Consider the following 19,143-nt stretch of genomic DNA (forward strand, 5'->3'; position numbering starts at 1 on the left):
ATTCCGAAGGCATTCCATCATTTCCACCCAGAACTGATTATATATCTGGAATGTCTGCCCATGAAATCCAATCAGAGATGGGAGGATAAATACATCAGATGCTCTTAGTTTAATTCACAGGTTTATGCCCATCTTTTCCTCTTCATCTCTCATATATCTCCTTTCTGTCTGTCTTTCTCTTTTATTTTTCAACTCTTCCAGTATCTCTGATTTTTCTTTCTTTGGGAAGCATTGACTTTCTTCTCATATTTTCTCGACACTTTCATAGTCTCACTTTAACTCTCCAGTGTCCATCTCTCTTCCTCTCTCCCTTGTTAGACTGTCTCTGGTCCCTTTGCTCCCATCTCTTCTGCTCTCTGTCTGAAATCCTGGCTTCATTAAACTCATTGGCAAAGCTCCCATTGACTTCAGTGGAGCCTGGATTTCATCCTCTGTGTCCATCTTGCTTCCTCATTCTGTTCATTCTTTGCACTCACCTGTATTCTATGGTGACTCCTCCCCACCAAAGATCACCAGCTTTCTGTTCCTCTTTGGGAGCTCACTTCTTTTACTCTTTTTTCACCCACCCTCTCTCTTTTCTCCGGCATCTTGCCCTAATGTCCCCTTCTTCCTGTCCCTAGTTCCCATATTTCCTCTCTGCTCTTCCCTGCCTGTCCGACTCAGGCCTTGTCTACACTACCGGGGTAAATCAACTTAAGTTACACTACTCCAGCAATGTTATTCACGTAGCTTAGGTCAACTTACTGTGGTGTCTACACCACATTGGGTTGATCGATTTGAGTCTCCCATCGACTTACCTTACCCTTCACATTCTGGTGGAGTACCAGAGAGCACTCTGCCGTCGATTTAGCAGGTCTTCACTAGACACACTAAATCGACCCCTGCTGCATCGATCACAGCAGATCGATCCATGGTAGTGTAAACATGGCTTCAGGCATCCCCATTTCCTCTGTTTTCTTCCCAGATCTCCCCAGATCATCCTGTTTTCCCCGCCAGATTATGTTCCCCCATTCACCAGTCAAACCAAATCCTCTTTCCCCGCCCCCACCCCACCCCACCCCCAAGATCCTGTCTCCTCCTTCCCAGACTCCCCACTTTGAATGTGGGGAGGCAGGGGTGGTTAAGTTTATGCTGCCATAGCTGAAGGCCAGTGATCTAATTTTGCCCCAGTGAAAATGTAAGATAATCATATTTTAAACAGTATGGAAGAAATCCTGGCCCCATTGAACTTCAAGCATGTGGTGATCCTGCTGCAGTCAAGTTAAGCATGTGCTTATGTGCTTCTCTGGGTCAGGGCTAGAGCACGCAGCACCTTGCGGGATACAGCCTTGTATGGCTTACAAATTACAAGATGAGGAAAACTGGCAATAACAGATGGGCCGCTTGGAATTTCCATTCATTTATCATGGCCTGGGTGAGAGCTGGTTTTTCTAACTATTAGCAATAGGGCTAACAAGTTCAGTTTAGGCACATCCCCATGTTGGGAGCAGCTTCACAGGAGCTCTAGGAGAAATTGTGCAGCACAGAGGCAGTATCCCTGCTGGGGCTTCCCAGTGCAAATGCAGACTAAGCCTGATGGCTACATCCCTCATCTTAGTCCCTTCTACACACCTGCCCCCAACAGTTCCTGTGCTCTGGGAAGCTCAGGGGATGCACTTGTACCTGGCTGCTGTGCATGGACTTAAGGGGAGAGACTTTTTATGCTCTTCTCATCCTTTCCTACTTGCAGAGCAGCTGGTCACAATCTGGCCTTTTTTTTTTTTTTTTCTCTAAATGCCAAATGTTGCCACACCTCACACACCACAATGCAATTTTCCAGGTGAAACCCATACACGCACTGATGTGATGATGAAATCCCCTTTACGTTAGTGAGTAGTCCAGCTGTTACATGCAGCTTCCTTTATTGGAATGACTTGCCGGGGCTGCAGGGTGATTAATGCAATTGTTCCCATTACATTTATGGTAGCTGAACAATATGCATTGTAATTCATCTCTTACCCTATCCTTAGACGACACTGATCTATGGAAACTGACACTAATGGGATTAAAATGCCTGAAAGCTGGACATATTCTTAATTTACTCAGCCACCTCTTGTGAAAAAGTCACTCAGTTTAGATAAATCTTTCTAAAGTTCTAGGTGTGCTTTGATATTTCATATTATGGCTACTTGAGTGCACTGCACAAAATAAACTGGCATAAATTTGAAACAAAGGACCCAATCCTACTCTGACTGAAGTCAGTGGGCCCAGAAGAGGCCAAAATATGACTACATTACCTCCTCTTGTTCTCTCTTCCTCTATTTGGCTGTAGATCTGAGGGTGCTCACACTAAATTATCCTTTTAATGGCATCATTAATCATGCAGCATGGAAGCAAAATATGTCCTTTAAGGGAAGAAGGAAAAAAAAAAGAAAAGAAGAAGAAAGAAAGAGAAAGACAACAGGGCATCAATACGCCTGTTTTCCTCTGGGTTGTGTTATTATATATGAGCAACTTCCACATGTTTATAGAGCCATAAACAGCTGAAGGAATGCAGTCAGTCTCAGGCAGTTCTGTTTAATCTTTCCGTATGCTTCTTACAAACAGTATGATGCTTGTGATGTCCTCACTTTGTATGTCATTTCAAACAGGGAAGATTGTGATTGATGGAATAGACATTTGTAAACTGCCCCTGCATACCCTCCGTTCCAGACTCTCAATTATTCTCCAAGACCCCATACTGTTCAGTGGTTCCATTCGGTAGGTATCCATTCTCACTGTATGACCGCTAGGGTTGCATGGGGGTGTACATGGGAGATGGTACCACAGAATTAGCTATGGGATGGGGTGATATGCAAGGGTGATTGCTGGTTCCACAATTCCTATTGCTGGTTCCACAATCTTCTCAGAGAGCTCTAGTGACATAATACCACAATGTGGCCTGGGAATAGGCCAGGATGCTGGAATATAACAATACTTTGTCACTCTTTCCCCTGCAGTTTTAATTTGGATCCAGAGTGCAAGTGCACTGATGATAGGCTTTGGGAAGCTCTGGAGATTGCTCAGCTGAAGAACATGGTCAAATCATTGCCAGGAGGTCTTGGTATGTTTGAACAAGGCCAAGTACCCATGAGTCTATGCCAACCCATGAAAAAGAGCCACATCTATGTATAGCTAAAAAGAAACAGTTTGACTTTTTGATGTCTCTCTGTAGGACAAGGGGAGCGAACTGTACAATGGATTCTATACTTTAAGCCTCCCTGTAATGGATGTCAGGCACTTGGGCCCAGATCCTAAGACGTATTTAGATGCTTTACATTAGATACCTAAATATCTTTCAGGATCTGGGTCCTGATGAATATTCCAACAGCATATCAGAGAGAATGTACATGCTGTGCTGCTGAATGATGTTTTAGCTTTCTACTTATTTCAGTGAAATATTGATGTGGCACATCAACAGGTGGGGTGGGGGGACCAGTTGTCAAAGGGCTAAAAGCTTTTAGTCTTGCAGCAGCAACTCTCTGATTGCCAAATGAAGCTCCAACAGCTGTATCTCCTAATTATGTCACTGATCGAGCATTTCCCTTTGCATTCCAGGTCTGGTTCACGAAGGAAAACCAATTATACACATTCTATATTATTAAAATATAACACTAGGCCTTCCCAAATATGTTAACTCCTTACTTCATGATCATGTGAGATGGTCTATTGTCCTCATGGTGATGGTCCCAACAGCTGGGTTCGGTTTCCTCAATACCACTTCATTCCAACACTCATCATTGTATTTTTCAGGGATATTACTGATGTTTGAACAGCTCTTACATGGAGATTTTATGGTGTAAATTGAAAGTCATTTGTGATATTGATTTGCTCTTTCATTTGTATGGGCAACTGAATAAAACCCTGAGACAACAGCATTTAGATGGCATAATCCTTAAAGCTAACTATGTTACAGATGCGGTGGTAACAGAAGGGGGAGAGAATTTCAGTGTGGGGCAGAGACAGCTCTTCTGTCTGGCCAGAGCCTTTGTTCGCAAAAGCAGCATTCTCATCATGGATGAAGCCACGGCTTCTATTGACATGGCCACAGTGAGTATATCAGTTACATTGCTGCTACTTGCTTTGCCTTTTAAGAGGCAAAAAGAAATTGGAAGTCGAGAGCAAGAAGTTGGTACTGTCTTCCCTAGCTGTCATTCATGATAACTTGTCTTTTTATCTTTCAGTTATTTTGTTTTTAATTTTTATTTCTGTGGTGAGGGGAGAGGGTTAAAGAAGAATCCTGCTACCAAGCTGTGTTGCATCGCAGCAGTGAGCATCTACCACAAAGACAGAATGCAATATACTGTACGGTCCTGAGTCTTTGACGGTGAAGGGCACATAGTGTGTAAGAGAACTGAATAACTGTTGAACCTTTTTCTTGACAGGAAAATATTTTGCAGAAGGTTGTGATGACTGCCTTTGTGGACCGCACAGTTGTAACGATAGCAGTAAGTATCGACTCCAGCAGATGCCCCTCCCCGTTTCCTCATTCTTGCAGCCGCTATACTTGCTTTTCACCAATCAATTATTGCTATGAAAATAAAACTAAGACACAGGCTCAAACCTGCATCCGGTTCCACAGTTTTGCATATAGTTTCTATCTGTAAGGTGGGCCAAGTGAAAACTCTCAGATCTGAACAACCAGAACTTTGCAGTGGAGTTTGGCATCGGAATCTGGATCCCATTACAAATTTTCCCATTGAGCTTAATCTCTCTACTCAGCTCAAATTAAAACACTGGATCCTACCACCACCGAAGTTTGGAGCTAGTTCAAAATCTGGATTTGAAATTTGCTGCTTAGACCCATCGCTAGTTTCTACAACTGTAACATGAATTGTGACTTCAAAGGTTTTTCAGTGCAAAGTGTCTCAAATTGGATTGTTCTCTCCCCATACGCCTTTGTTTTATTATCGTGGTTTTAAAAATTGAAGAGGTGGAAAATATTCAAATTTCAACAAAAAATAAGAAAATGTTTTCAGCTAATTGTTTGTAACTTCCCCCCTTGTTTTTCAATCAGCTGTAGGTGCCAATGTATAGGCCAGGGCTTCTGTACATATGTAAGACCACTGCCATTGCAGGAGCCTCAAGCACTGTTGTACCTTGATTCCTCCTGTTCTCCGCCTGTAACTCTTCTGGGCTGTAATACTTTGGTCAAATTCTGTTTGTTGGGCTTTGTGTGGAGGTGGCAGGGCAGTGTTTAGTGGCCTGTGATGTAGAGAGAGCCAGACTATGGGCATGTCTACACACACACACTTTCTGTGTAGCAAGCCAGTGTGCCATTGTATCAGGGGGCTTGGAAGGCCAGGCAGCCTACTGGTTGGAGTACTGGATTTCCAGCACTCTCCTTCTGTGATCAAGGTGCCTCAGTCTTTAAGGTAGGATGGGGTAGGGAGACCCGGGTCCTTCTGCTTCTCTGGGTCCCAGCCAAGGGCCCTGTGTATGTCAATCCCTAAGTAGGGGATCTCCCAGTGGAGAGTCAGCATCCGCTGCCCTGGGCTACTTCCTACTGTTGCCCCTTCGGTGTGGTGCATGGCCCCATAGTCCAAGTTGCAGTTGTGGCTTATCTCTAGTAGTGCCCCTTTGTGGCCCCTCTGCAGTCCCAGGTTCCTCTGGGCAGAGCAGCCATAAGTTTGGTGGGGTCAGAACCCCCACAAGGTCTCTGCACTTTGGTCACCCGGTTCCTCTCAGGCGGGTGCTCCTAAGCCTCTTTCTCCCTCTCCTTTGGCCAGGAAGACGGTGCTTGGTTCCTGGTGGCTGCCTTGGCTGGCAAACTAGTGATCCTTCCCGTAAGATAGGGAGGCAGCTAGCTCCTGCCTCTTTGCCAGTCAGCCCCAAACTGAATCAGGCTCCCTCCTTTTCTCCCCCCTCCAGGTCTGGCATTGGCTGCAGGTATAATTGGGCGGGGCTAGCTGGGCTCAAAGGCTCTCCTTAACCCTTTCTGTGCTAGTGGGTGGTTTCTCTGCTTCGTCACAGCCATGCACTAACTGTCCATGTGGACCCTGTTGATGAGCACTAAAAGTTCTCTAGTATGCTTTGACATTCTGCTATAAACCCCTGTACGTTAGTGCTCACTAGGGAACGTATAGTGTGCAGCAGCAGAGCCCACACGGACAGTTAGTGTGTGGTGCTGGAATGCTGTAGATTTACACCTCAATTTATCATACGTTAAGTGGTTGTGTAGACATGCCCTACTTGATCCAGTCCTTCCTTTTAGCCATAAACTCTATGACTCTAAAATATATATATTAAAGAGACCTTAAAGTAATTCCACCCTGTGATGTGCTTAGTTGGCAGTCAGATGTTTTGTGTGTGAAATAAATTTTTGCTTCAACAGCTGTTTCACTTGCTTTGTCTGGGGTATGATCGATTGGTTAGCTCGTAAGATTGGAGTCAGCTCTACTGGGTTCTGTTTCCAGTTGTAGCAGTGACTCATTGTGATATCGTAGGAAAATCACTTAATCTAGCTCATGTATAACATGCTTTAAGAACCTCAGATCCATAAAAGCATAACACACCAGTAACAAAAAAATTCCCATTCATAAAACTGTCATTTCAAGTCATGTCTGATTTGTACTGTTTCTCTCACTAAAATACTGCTTGTCTATGGCCTTCTGTTTTCCACATCGCTGTTTGGAGAAAAATAGCATTTGCTTATTTGGCTTTCCGGTTCTTCACAAAGCATTTTCCTTCAGTTGGCTTCACGTTCTTTCTTCCTTTGTGGCTGATCCTTCCTCCTATTTTTTCTCCCCATCTACCTGTTCTTCTTTTCAGCACCGAGTGTCTCAGATCTTGGATGGAGACATTGTGTTAGTCCTTTCCGAAGGTGTTCTAGCTGAGTGTGATTCTGCTTCAAACTTGCTCCTCAAAGAGGATGGCCTGTTCACCACTTTGGTGAAGACTAACAAGTAGACTCTCTCAGTCACACTGCTCGCAAGACTTCTGGCTCTCTGGTAGTTACCTTTAGCTCTTTAATTATCTTAGCTCTGCTACCATTCTACTGCTTTGAGATGACAGTACAAAAGGCCATTCATTGCATTCTAGTACTTTCAAATGTTGTTTGTGTTTATTAAGTCCAAAATCCTGCTTTAATGAATGCACTAATCTTTAATAGAGTAATTAGTCTAATAACATAGTAATACAAATGATAATTAACTACTTAATAAATAATTGCTTTTGAAAATAATATCTGAAACGAGTTGCATATGTCCATGCAGATCTTGGTGGACATGAGTCCACATCACAAATGACACTTTCGTTGGCAGTCTCAGAAGAGAGACCAAGGACTGAATTAGCCTGGAAACTAAACTACCATCTCATCCCTAAGGATGCCCTTCCAGATTGGGGTTGAGATATACTGGTAGGACAGCATGGGGAAGAACTTGCACTACCATTTTTAGTTAAATGGCAGAGTTCATTCATTCTCCAGCACTGTCACTCATGCACCAGTGCTAAATTCACAAAAACAAAACAAAAAAATGCATATAAAGTAAAGAAACAAACTCTTTATTCCCTTAATGCTATTGTTGCCTCTTGGACTTGGTGCAGGACACATGAGTCAGTCCAAGTGTAAGTGAACTGTTCCCTTGGGAATGGCCAGATGACACAGATTAGTGGTATAAGTCAGTGGCTCTCAACCCTCTCCAGACTACTGTACCCCTTTCAGGAGTCTGATTTGTCTTGTGTACCACCAAGTTACACCTCACTTAAAAACTACTTGCTTACAAAATCAGACATAAAAATACAAAAGTGTCCCAGCATACTGTTACTGAAAAATTGCTGACTTTCATTATTACCATATAATTATAATAAATCAACTGGAATGTAAATATTGTACTTACATTTCAATGTATAGTACATAGAGCAGTATAAACAAGTCATTGCCTGTATGAAATTTTAATGTGTATTGACTTCACTAGTGCTTTTTATGTAGCCTGTTGTAAAACTAGGCAAATATCTAGATGAGTTGATGTACTCCCTGGAAGATCTCTGTGGACCCCCAGGGGTACACATACCCCTGGTTGAGACCCACTGGTGTAAGATTCAGCCTTGCCTGAAATGACAAGTCCAAATCACACCAGCATCAACCCAGCCCTCAATTCTCTCTCTGGCACAAGAATTGGATTCCATGCAGTGTGTGTGGTTTTAATAGAAACATAAAACTCAAAGCCTCATCTAATCTGCATGATCACAGAAAAAACAAATGGTACTTTTTATGAGTACAATTTGTCTGTGTTCTTGATCAAGGCATCCCAAAGAGGAAGGTGTATATCAGTGATCCTGTACCTATATATAGCAGGGGTTACTCCTGGAACCACGTCCATGAGTTTAGTTCCAAATGGCCAGTTCCACAGGGCCCAATCATGGAGAGTGCTGAGAATTTATTGAATCAATGAGCACTGAGTATATTCTGAACCTCTCAGGAGCTGTTCAACACCATGCACCATGGGGCTCAATCTTGCAGATACTCATGAACATGCTTAACTTTACGCATCTGAGCGGTCCCATTGAGTTCAAAGGGGCATCTCACATACAGAAAGTTAAGCATCTGCATATGTATTTTCAGGCTCAGGGCCGTGGCTTGTAAAGCGCTTTGAGATCCCTTGGGATTAAAGTTGCTGAATAGGACCTTATCCAAAACTCACAGAAGACAATAGAACTCGTACCATTGACTTTACTAGATCAGGTCCTAAATGAAGGCTATTATTATAATGAGAATTTCTGTATGCTTTTGTTTTATCACAGCACCGGGTCCACACTATTCTGACTGCTGACCTGGTCATTGTGATGAAACGAGGGAATATTTTGGAGAATGACACACCAGAGAACCTGCTGTCTCAGGAAGATGGCATCTTTGCTTCTTTCGTCCGGGCTGACATGTGAAGAGTCACTAAATCGCATGCTGTATTTTTAATAGCTGATTTTTAAACAAATGAAATCCAAATATTTTCTATTCAATGTAGTATCACATTAGCCTTTTCGAAGTTTTTTTTCTTCATGTTTCTATCTTTAAATAATAAAACCCATTGCAATCCATGTATGCCTCAAAGCAATAAAAGGGTCACTGTACCAAATGTCATTAAACTTCCCACACACACGTTTGCAACAGTTTGATTTCTTGGGAGTCTGGCATTTTCCTTGGGAGTCATCGATGGCATTTTTCTTTCTTGTAATGAGCAAAAGCATTTGCTGCTTTTAGGAATGGCATATGTTACACTAGAACCAGTGATCACATGGTTTAGTTTATCAAGAGAGCTAAAGGGCCTCCAGGGAATCCTCCCCTAGGAAAAAAATAACTACATGACACTTGGTGTGATCTGATGCATTCCACAGACAAGCTTTGCCTGCCAAAGTATCTTTGTAAGCCAAGGATAAAAATCTTCCCTTGAAAGCATAATGTAGCAGAATCCAAAAACGGAAATTCTCCTCTCCTCCACTTTATTTCACATGCGCAAGTTAGAACAATGCCATCTTTTAAGTGCTGTGGTGGTTACCATCCACAAACCTATCAGAGATGCTTAGCCTCTAGCAAGGCTTCCCTTATGTTATAATGGCTCTCGCTCTCTTTCCTATGCACGTGCGTTTTTTTATTACATGCTGGTGTACTGTCGGGATGAGGCAGGAATCTGCTCTTCCTAATGGCAGGACAATGTCAAATGGAAGAGCTGAGATGTTATAAAGTAAAAATGAAGCTCAGTATTTTCAAAGCCTCATATTAGGCTCCTAAATCCATATTTGTTCTATGGACTCTTGAAAGTCAAAAGGCCAAACTCATCCCTGGTTTCAATAGGGTTACACTGGGATGAATTTCATTCAGTATGTTAAAGACTCTGTATTAAGGTAAATATGGACTTGGAAGCCTGGCTGAAGTATTCCAGTTAATACGTAAGGCCTGACTTTGCAATTAGACAATCATTAGGAGCTATGCAGCAATCTTAACCTTCTTGTGGCATTCTCTTATCATGGCCCTGTGATGGGTTGGGTCACAGAAACTCCCTCAAGACTGTCACTAGATGGGCTGGGATACCACTGAGAATAAACCCTCCTGCCAGAAGAGACTTCCCTCCACTCCTGTCTTGCTGAGCTAGACACACCAGTCGGCTCCAACACAGACCAAGAGGCTGGGCCACGCCCCCCGCAGTTCACAGAAACTAAGATTCACTTAGCTCAGGGGCTTCTCAGTTAACTGGGACTTTCCCAGCACCCAGTATTCAGTCTTTCTGGGAGCCTAAACCCCAAATAAATCAGTTTTCCTTTGTATAAAGCTTATATAGGGTAAACTCATAAATTGTCTGCCTTCTGTTACACTGATAGATATGCGCAGCTGTTTGCTCCCCCAGGTATTAATCACTTACTCTGAGTTCATTAATAAACAAAAGTGATTTTATTAAGTATAAAAAGTAGGATTTAAGTGGGCCCAAGTAACAACAGACAGAACAAAGCAAGTCTAAGCCTAATACATTGAGAAATGGCATACAGGTAAATCTCACCTTTAGAGATTTTATATTCTCTCTCTCTTGTGGGTGGAAACTCCTGATGTTCAGGGAGTTTACATGCATGAGGAGCTAAGCAGTCACTTGGAAGTTAAGAAATTAGATTCTTCTTATATCGCAAGAGAGAGATGACAAACTTCACATAAATTGCCACAGATCTACCAGGTCTCATTGTATTATAGCTCCCCTGCATATTATCTTATATATACTCACCAGGGCCATATGTTGAACTTTGCTTTTTTGTGTTTTCCATTGATGGAGAAGGATGCCTTTGCACTAGCATGGTGCTGTTTTATTTTTCTGGATTGCTGTATTAAGAATGGTACAGAAGGTATGAAGTATTTGAAATGAATTGTTCCAATTTTCTTTTCAGGTCTTAAACGTGTCCCCGTTTAAGGAGAAGTTCCCATAGACTTCAGAGCAGGCATGTCAAAAAAGAGCTCTACAGAGATGTGTTTTCTCTGTTTTCAGTACTTTTCCTTTCCTGCTGAGGGGTGCCTAGTGTCTCCCTTCATCCTCCTTCCCTTCCTTCCTATCTTCTTATACCGCCCCCTGCTTGAGACTCACTAATATATCCCTGCATGCGCTCTGTGGCCCCCCTCCCCTTCCTGACAGCTCCACGCCTTCCCCTCTGTCTCCAGCCTCCCTTCTGGCTGCCAGACATAGCTCCCCACTCCATCTCTCCATATTTATTCAGGTTTAATACTGTCATTTCAATAGGTAAAACCAATTTTTGTTTTGCCTCCTGCAGCCATAACTACAGCTGGAACTACCTGTACGCTGCTAGTTGTTGGTTGTTCTTTTGGGGAGTGGGGAGCCTGATAATTACCTGCACTTGACATTTCAAACAATATTGTTTATGAATGCGAAGGTCACTTTTTTTAAAAGAAAACAAATCAAGCCAGTGGAGCTGAGGTTTTCTAATTCCTAGCTGAACTGGCTGATTTTTTCCCTTTGCCTTATACTCATTTCTAAAATACACTGTTTGAAAGGGTTCTCTGCCTAATTACCCACACTCTTGCTTTCCTTATTTTGTTAGGAAGGACCATTATAAAAACTTGGATAGGTTTGTTGTGTAACACAGAAGTATCTAGCAAGTTTCTTAGCTGTGCCATTGGAAAATGGTAGTTTCTCTCCTCCAATGAAAGAACTGAAAAGGGAGAACTTTTGAGATGGAAATCTTCATGAGGATCCCCTTCTGGAGACCTCCCAACTCTTCCTCTCCCCACCCCCAAACATGTCTTGGCATGGGTGAGGTTTGTTCTCATGTAAATGGCCTCTCTCAAACAATGCATATCCCTATGGATGCTGTGTAGAGGCCTGGCCCCCCAAGCAGGATCCCACTTCTAGCTCCCTGAGAAAATGGCATCTCCCAGGATCACTGGGGTGATGTCATGGAAGGGGAGGGGCTACATAGAAATAGAATGTTCATTCACCTAGTTTCCATAGGCCCAGGCGAGGGACAATGTGCATGCCCCTCCATCCAAACAGTTCCCCCTCAAACCTCACCCCAGCACAGAATCCAGACCACACAGAACCGCTGCAGATTCTGAATGAGGGAGGGTGATATGAAGCCAGCAGAGTCACCTTTTCCATGTGGATAGGCAGAAGATCCTTGCTCAGTCACCTCTGTGCATGGATAGAGCTCAGGCTGGCCCAATATTCCATCTGTGTTAAATACTGTACTAGTGCCACAGAAAATCAAGTCTCCAATAAAGCTAGGTAGGAACTGTATGCAATGTCCCAGCAGTCCCTGTCTGCAGCCCACCGCCATCTCTCCTCCTTAAACATTATATATTTTATACCTGTGTGATGAGGTGGGGGAAGGGAAGGATAAATGTCTTTTGTTTTCTTCACCCTGTGTGTTTAGTGCACTCCTGTAGTCTTCTTTGATCAGAACAGCAGTGTACTGCATAGTACACACAGCAGTGAACTAGGAACCACTGCATGAACATTTGTAGAATGTGTTAAGAAGTCCTTATAAATCAGCCTCAGCCTAGGATCCAGAAAAGTCAGAGGTTTAGTTCTTTCCAGCAAGGAAGAATATGTTGAGTGTCTAAAAACCAAGATATATCACACACACACACACACATACATATATATACACACACACACACATTTACACACACACACAAAAGTTAAAAGATCCAAATCACTATAGGCTAAGGGCCAGATTTTGAAAGGTATTTAGGCATCTAAATGTGCAAATAACATCTAGTGGGATTTTCAAAAGCACCTAAAAAGCAGGTTAGAGACTAACTCTCATTGAAGTTAGTGGATTGGGCATCTAACCTGCTTAGGCACTTTTGAAATCCCATTAGGGCCCTATCTGCAGCGTTAGGTACCTAAATACCTTTGTAAATCTGACCACAGAGCCCTCAGCTGGTCTAAGTATAACTACAGTAATTGATTAGACTCCACTGATTGGAGCTATACTCAATTAGCTAGCTGAGGACCTGCAGTGTTTTGGTCAGTTGCTCAAAAACTAGATTTTTTAAATATGGTTATAGGATTAATGAAGGGTAAGATTGTGAACCCCTTATACCTACTGGTGAGCAGCAACTCACAGAAGTACCCAACTGAATACAATGAGGCTACTAGTGCAAGGTGTTAGGTGTTCACCATCTGGCCCTGAGGAAATGAATATTGCAGAAGACATTTGGTCACACTGTATAGTAAGACTTCATTTATAAATACAAGGTTACAAAATGTTTAACAGATGTTTTAATAAAGTGTGAATCAATTGTTGTAGGATCCAACAGGTTGCTTATATATACACATGATCTATAACTATCTAACACACCTTCTACTGATGTGCTTATAACTATCTATAACCCATACTATTACTATCTATAACTTGCATCTATTAACTGCTTATTATTGCTTTATAAACCATTTGTAAATGGACATTTTGATACTGACCTCCTTTGTAAAATGCTGTGAGATCTACCAATGAAAGCTCCATATTATTAGTATATTATAAATAAGGCTGCAATTTTTTCATGGAGGTCGCAGAAGTCACAGATTCCAGGACTTTCTGCAACCTCCGTGATTTCCACAGTGGCTGGTGCAGCTGACTTCAGGGCCACCTGAGCAGCTAGCCCCAGGGCCAGCTGCACCGACCGCTGCTGGAATGACCCAGGGCCAGCTGCTCCAGTGGTGCCCAGGGCCAGCCGCACCATCCACTGCTTGAGATGCCCCGGGCAGCTGGCTCTGGGGATCATTCAAGCAGCGACCGGTGCTGTTGGTCCCAAGAAGCATCTGCGCAGTGGTCCCGAGGGCTGCTGTGGGGCCAGCCATACCAGCTGCTGCTCGGGTGGCCCTGGGAAACTGGTTCCAGGGACCACCCAACCAGAGGTTTGGGGGTGCCCTGGGACTGCCCAAGCAGCAGCTGTCCCGTGGTGGCTGAAGCAGCAGCCCCAGGGGTGCCCAGAGACCATCCAGAGAGCAGTCCCTGGGAGCACCAGCTTGGGGCAGTCAATCCCCAACACAGGAGCAGGGCCCTCCCCAGCAGGGGCCCCCTGGAGAAGCGGGGTCCCAGAAGTAGAGATTTAATCAGGGGTATTTTTGGTAAAAAGTCAGGGACAGGTCACATGCCGTGAATTTTTACTTATTGCCCATGACCTGTCCATGACTTTTACCAAAAATATCTGTGACTAAATCTTAGCCTTAGTTATAAAGTGTGATCAAATATTTTTTCACCATTACCTTTTGTCCTAGAAGAAATTTTTCAAAAGTGACTGTGCATTGCTGACCTACTGAAAGGAAAAAAAATAGTAAAAGTCAGTTTTTATAAGACAGGCTGATAAATTGCATTTACAAAACAGGTAGCTGCATGAACAAAACAGGGAACTGCATGTCCAAGTATATGTTTATGCATGCAATCACATTTTGTTGACATATATTATGAAAATAAAGCCATAAAGTTGTTTACATGGCTTGCATTGCAACTCCAGAGAGTTTACCTACCTCTGACACTGCTTCCAGAACTAGAGCTTTCATTTTAAGAATCATGTCACATCAATATACCTTCATTTATCTGTCATGGTAATTTAGTGGCCCTTGTCCTGGATTTGCTATTCCATATATGATGAAGTTTTTGAACAAGGAGGTATTCCAATTTGTAACACTCAGAAAAATAATAAATTATAAAAAAGTGGCATTTTAATACTTCTAGACATACTAGACATGGAGATTCCTATCCTAAGTAAATGCCAACTGTAATAAAATTATTGGGTGAAGTCAAGGTAAGTTTCATTTGGAAGTAAGAAACCAGAAATCGTCTGCTAAAATTCTCTCCCAGTGAAGTGACTTTATTAAAATTAACTATTCTGATGTGCTTATAGAATGGAATTTGTGAAGTGTGGGTACAGCCAATAAGAAGCCAGATTTGTTTATACAATTTTATTATATACTGATTTGTGATTAACAGAATTTTTTTTCCAAAGTGAATCAAATCCTTAACTCTTACTCAGGCAAAACTCTCAGGATCTGGTCCTCTGTAAATAAGTTTTAGTGTGACTGTACTAATTTCATTTTATACAACAGAAATGAATGATTATTTTCTGAAAATGGAAAAATAGAAGAGTTTGAAAGGGAAAAAAACACTGTTAAATCTTTTTTTTTCAATCCTAGTAGGACTAAATATATGAATGCTACACTGAGCTGTATTTAATGCAATACCGTACATTAATTACCACACAAATGTCTAAAGTATGAGGCACTAGATGGGCACTGGGCTACCTAAATCTTTTGCCAAGGGCTTTTGGGGAACTTAAAAGAACAAATTTATGCTAGGGTAGGTTGGCAGAGCACCACTGATGTCAGTGGTTCTCTGCACCAATTTAAATCTATTAACACTAGCAGAGAGTTTGACCTAAAGGATTTCCCCATCTCAGTACTTTCAAAACTGCCACTGCCTTTCTTAAAATAATAAAATAAATATTTCTTAAAATATTTTTAACAGGGCTCCAGAGGTGACCCTGGCAATTATAGGCCAGTAAGCCTGATTTGAGTAACGGGCAAACTGGTTGAAACTACAGTAAAGAACAAAATTGTCAGACACATAGATTAACATAATTTGTTGGGGAATAGTCAACATGGTTTTTGTAAAGGAAATTCATGCCTCACCACTCTACTAGAATTCTTTGAGGGGGTCAACAAGCATGGGGACAAAGGAGATCCAGTGGATATAGTGTATTTCGATTTTCAGAAAGCCTTTGACAAGGTCCGTCACCAAAGGCTCTTAAGCAAAGTAAGCAGTCATGGGATAAGAGGGTAGGTCCTCTCATGGATTGGTAACTGGTTAAAAGATAGGAAACAAAGGGTAGGAATAAATGGTCAGTTTTCAGAATGGAGAAAGGTAAATAGTTGTGTCCCCCAGGAGTCTGTGCTGGGACCTGTCCTATTCAACATATTCATAAATGATCTGGGAAAAGAGGTGAAGAGTGAGGTGGCAAATTTTTCAGATGATACAAAACTACTCAAGATAATTAAGTCCCAGGCAAACTGCGAAGAGCTACAAAAGAATTTCTCAAAACTGGGTGACTAGGCAACAAAATGGCAGATGAAATTCAATCTTGATAAATGCAAAGTTATGCACATTGGAAAACATAATCCCAACTATACATATAAAATGATGGGGTCTAAATTAGCTATTACCACTCAAGAAAGAGATTTTTGAGTCATTGTGGATAGTTCTCTGAAAACATCCACTCAATGTGCAGTGGAAGTCAAAAAAGTGAACAGAATGTTGGGAATCATTAAGAAAGGGATAAATAATAAGACAGAAAGTATCATATTGCCTCTATATAAATCCATGGTATGCCCACATCTTGAATACTGTGTGCAGATGTGGTCGCCCCATCTCAAAAAAGATATATTGGACTTGGGAAAAGTTCACAAAAGGGCAACAAAAATTATTAGGGGTATGGAACCGCTGCTCTATGAGGAGAGATTAATAAGACTAGGACTTTTCAGCTTGGAAAAGAAACGACTAAGGGGGGGGGATATGATAGAGCAGGGATCGCAACCTTTGGCATGCAGCTCACCAGGGTAAGCACCCTGGTGGGCTGGGCCAGTTTGTTTACCTGCCGTGTCTGCAGGTTCGGCCGATCACGGCTCCCACTGGCCACAGTTCGCTGTCCCAAGCCAATAGGGTCTGCGGGAAGCTGCGCGAGCCGAGGGATGTGCTGGCCACCGCTTTCCGCCGCCCCCAGTGGCGTGGAGTGGCGAACCATGGCCAGTGGGAGCTGCGATCGGCCGAATCTGCGGACATGGCAAGTAAACAAGCCAGCCCGGCTCGCCAGGGTGCTTACCCTGGCGGGCCACGTGCCAAAGGTTGCCAATCCCTGTTGTAACCCTTCTGCCCATCTGAGTTGGCAGCAACAAGGGCTGGGTTCAGTATCTAGGAGTTCTGTTTCAATAACACAATGCAAAACAGGCTCGAGCCCCCACCCAGTGACCTGGGACAATTACATACCACCACCCGGAGTCTGAGTGTAGCGAGATCCTTTTAATAAAGGAAGGAAACAATGCAGCATTATGTTGGGAAAACACCACAAACAGGATTCATAACACAAACCATGAGCAAAAGACCCACCCCCAAGTAAGTTTGGTAGTGTCCTTTTCCCATCAGGGTCGTAAGTCCAGCAACCCAAAAAATCCTCCAAAGTCCCAAAAGTCCAACAACCGAAAAGTCTCTGTCCCTGGTCAGTACATTCCCAGAGTTCAAAAGTTTATTTGCAGAGTTTAACCTCCCAGGGTGTTAAGGGGCACCTTACGAAGTCCAAGGGCAACTGCCCCACCTCTCTGTGGGGTTCTGCTCCAGCCTTCACCGCGAGCCATTCCACCAGCCGCTCCGCTCCACCAGCCATCCTATGAGTTGCTCCAGCCATCCCACAAACTGCTCTGCTATGCCAGCCACTCCACTATACTCCACTTGCCATCCCATGAGCCGCTCCAACCACCCCGCAAACTGCTCTGCCAGCCACTCCACCAGCCACTCAGCAATAGATCTTCATGCCACTACTTATCCCAGCACTTAGTGATTTCAACTTGTAGTAGGGGAGCCTCAGTGCTGGTGCACCATTGGCCCAAAGTGAATTCAGCTCAGCAGCCTGTAACTAGACTCCTACTGGAATCAAAATTAGCTCTGATATTCCACAGTGGAGAGAGGAGGCAGTGCAGTTAGTGTTGCAGGCCCTCAAAAGGGGCTCACACCACCAGGCACAACTGCCTGTACCCAACCTCTCTCAATTCACTGGCTTTTGGAACTCATGTTCCTTGTCTAGCGAGTGCTACTTAGTTGATGGTGAGTCCCTCTGTCATAAAACAGTTCCACTGTCCTTGATTCACATAATCAGGGTAACACTTTATTCTTCCTGCACCAATAACAAAGAAACTGGGGATCCCACAGCAGCCAAAGTGACCATTTGGGCTGCCGTGGGCTCATGCTAGGCAGAGTGGGTGTGCCTATGCAAACAAGATCAGCCCCTGAAGTTCTTTTCCACAACTCACCACAATTCACCACCAGATGACAGGGTAGAGCTCATCCTGACTCTGCTTACACTGTGATAGAGGTCTATATAATCATGACTGGTGTGGAGAAAGTAAATAAGGAAGTGTTATTTACTTCTTCTCATAATACAAGAACTAGGGGTGACCCAATGAAATTAATAGCAGTTTTAAAACAAACAAAAGGAAGTATTTTGTCACACAAAGCACAGCTTGTGGAACTCTTTGCCAGAGGATGTTGTGAAGGCCAAGACTACAACGGGGTTAAAAAAAGAACTAGATAAATTCATGGAGGATAGATCCATCAATGGCTACTAGCCAGGATGGGCAGGGATAGTATCCCTAGCCTCTGTTTGCCAGAAGCTGAGAATGGGTGACAGTAGATGGATCATCGGGTGATTACCTGTTTTGTTCATTCCCTCTGGCGCACTTGGCATTGGCCACTGTCGGAAGACAGGACACTGGGCTAGGTGGACCTTTGGTCTGACCCAGGTTGGCCATTCTTATGTTCTTAAGCCTAATGAATCATGCTATCTTATTGTATGTATGCAATTATTTGACAGTTACCAACTTTCAGTACATACAGCCAAGTCTTTGCATTCTTTAGATGCAATCAATTGCTCACTTGCTTGATTTCAGTGAATGTTTTTTTATTTCTAAAGCAATTTTCTCTTAAACTTTGTTGTGAAGTGACTGAATGATAAATTCACACACTACGCTCCTGCTGTGTCTTGATAACATATAGGAGGAAATATGGTTACTGTTGGGGGGAGGGGAAACTGATAATATAGTCTCATCACATGATGATAACTCTCTTTACATTTTACCAGTATCCCTGAAAGATGTTAAACAGAAGCTACTAAAGACATTTTTAAATCAACAGGGCTAGAAACTTGCTTTCTAGAGTTTTAAACGAGCTGGCTGAGGAGCTTTCTGGGCTTTTAATGTTAATTTTTATAAGTCTAGGAGCACTGGGGAAGTTCCATAAGACTGGAAGAAAGGAAATTTAAAAAATAAACATAAAAGAAGGATGAGGGAGGAGTAATCTGGGTAGGTATAGGCCTGTCAGCCTGACATCAATCCTGGGCAAAATAATGTAATGCCTGACACAGGGTTCAAC

General features: G+C 43.0%; 1 protein-coding gene across 3 annotated transcripts in view; it reads left to right on the plus strand.

The window, feature by feature from the left end:
* Positions 1-9,112, plus strand: part of ABCC9 (ATP binding cassette subfamily C member 9) — a 123,794-nt gene extending 114,682 nt beyond the window's left edge. For 2 of the 3 annotated variants that reach the window (XM_034782670.1, XM_034782687.1), the window contains exons 35-40: positions 2,631-2,739; positions 2,979-3,082; positions 3,935-4,068; positions 4,404-4,466; positions 6,790-6,968; positions 8,761-8,848. In XM_034782670.1, the coding sequence (XP_034638561.1) occupies positions 2,631-2,739; positions 2,979-3,082; positions 3,935-4,068; positions 4,404-4,466; positions 6,790-6,927 (548 nt within the window). In that variant the 3' untranslated portion in view covers positions 6,928-6,968; positions 8,761-8,848. Of the gene's footprint in view, positions 1-2,630; positions 2,740-2,978; positions 3,083-3,934; positions 4,069-4,403; positions 4,467-6,789; positions 6,969-8,760 lie in introns of all 3 variants that reach the window. The other variant, XM_034782678.1, reaches the window with a different exon arrangement.
* The last annotated feature ends 10,031 nt before the right edge of the window (positions 9,113-19,143 follow it).

Source organism: Trachemys scripta, chromosome 1 (assembly GCF_013100865.1).
Source record: "Trachemys scripta elegans isolate TJP31775 chromosome 1, CAS_Tse_1.0, whole genome shotgun sequence".
Lineage (NCBI taxonomy): Eukaryota > Metazoa > Chordata > Testudines > Emydidae > Trachemys > Trachemys scripta.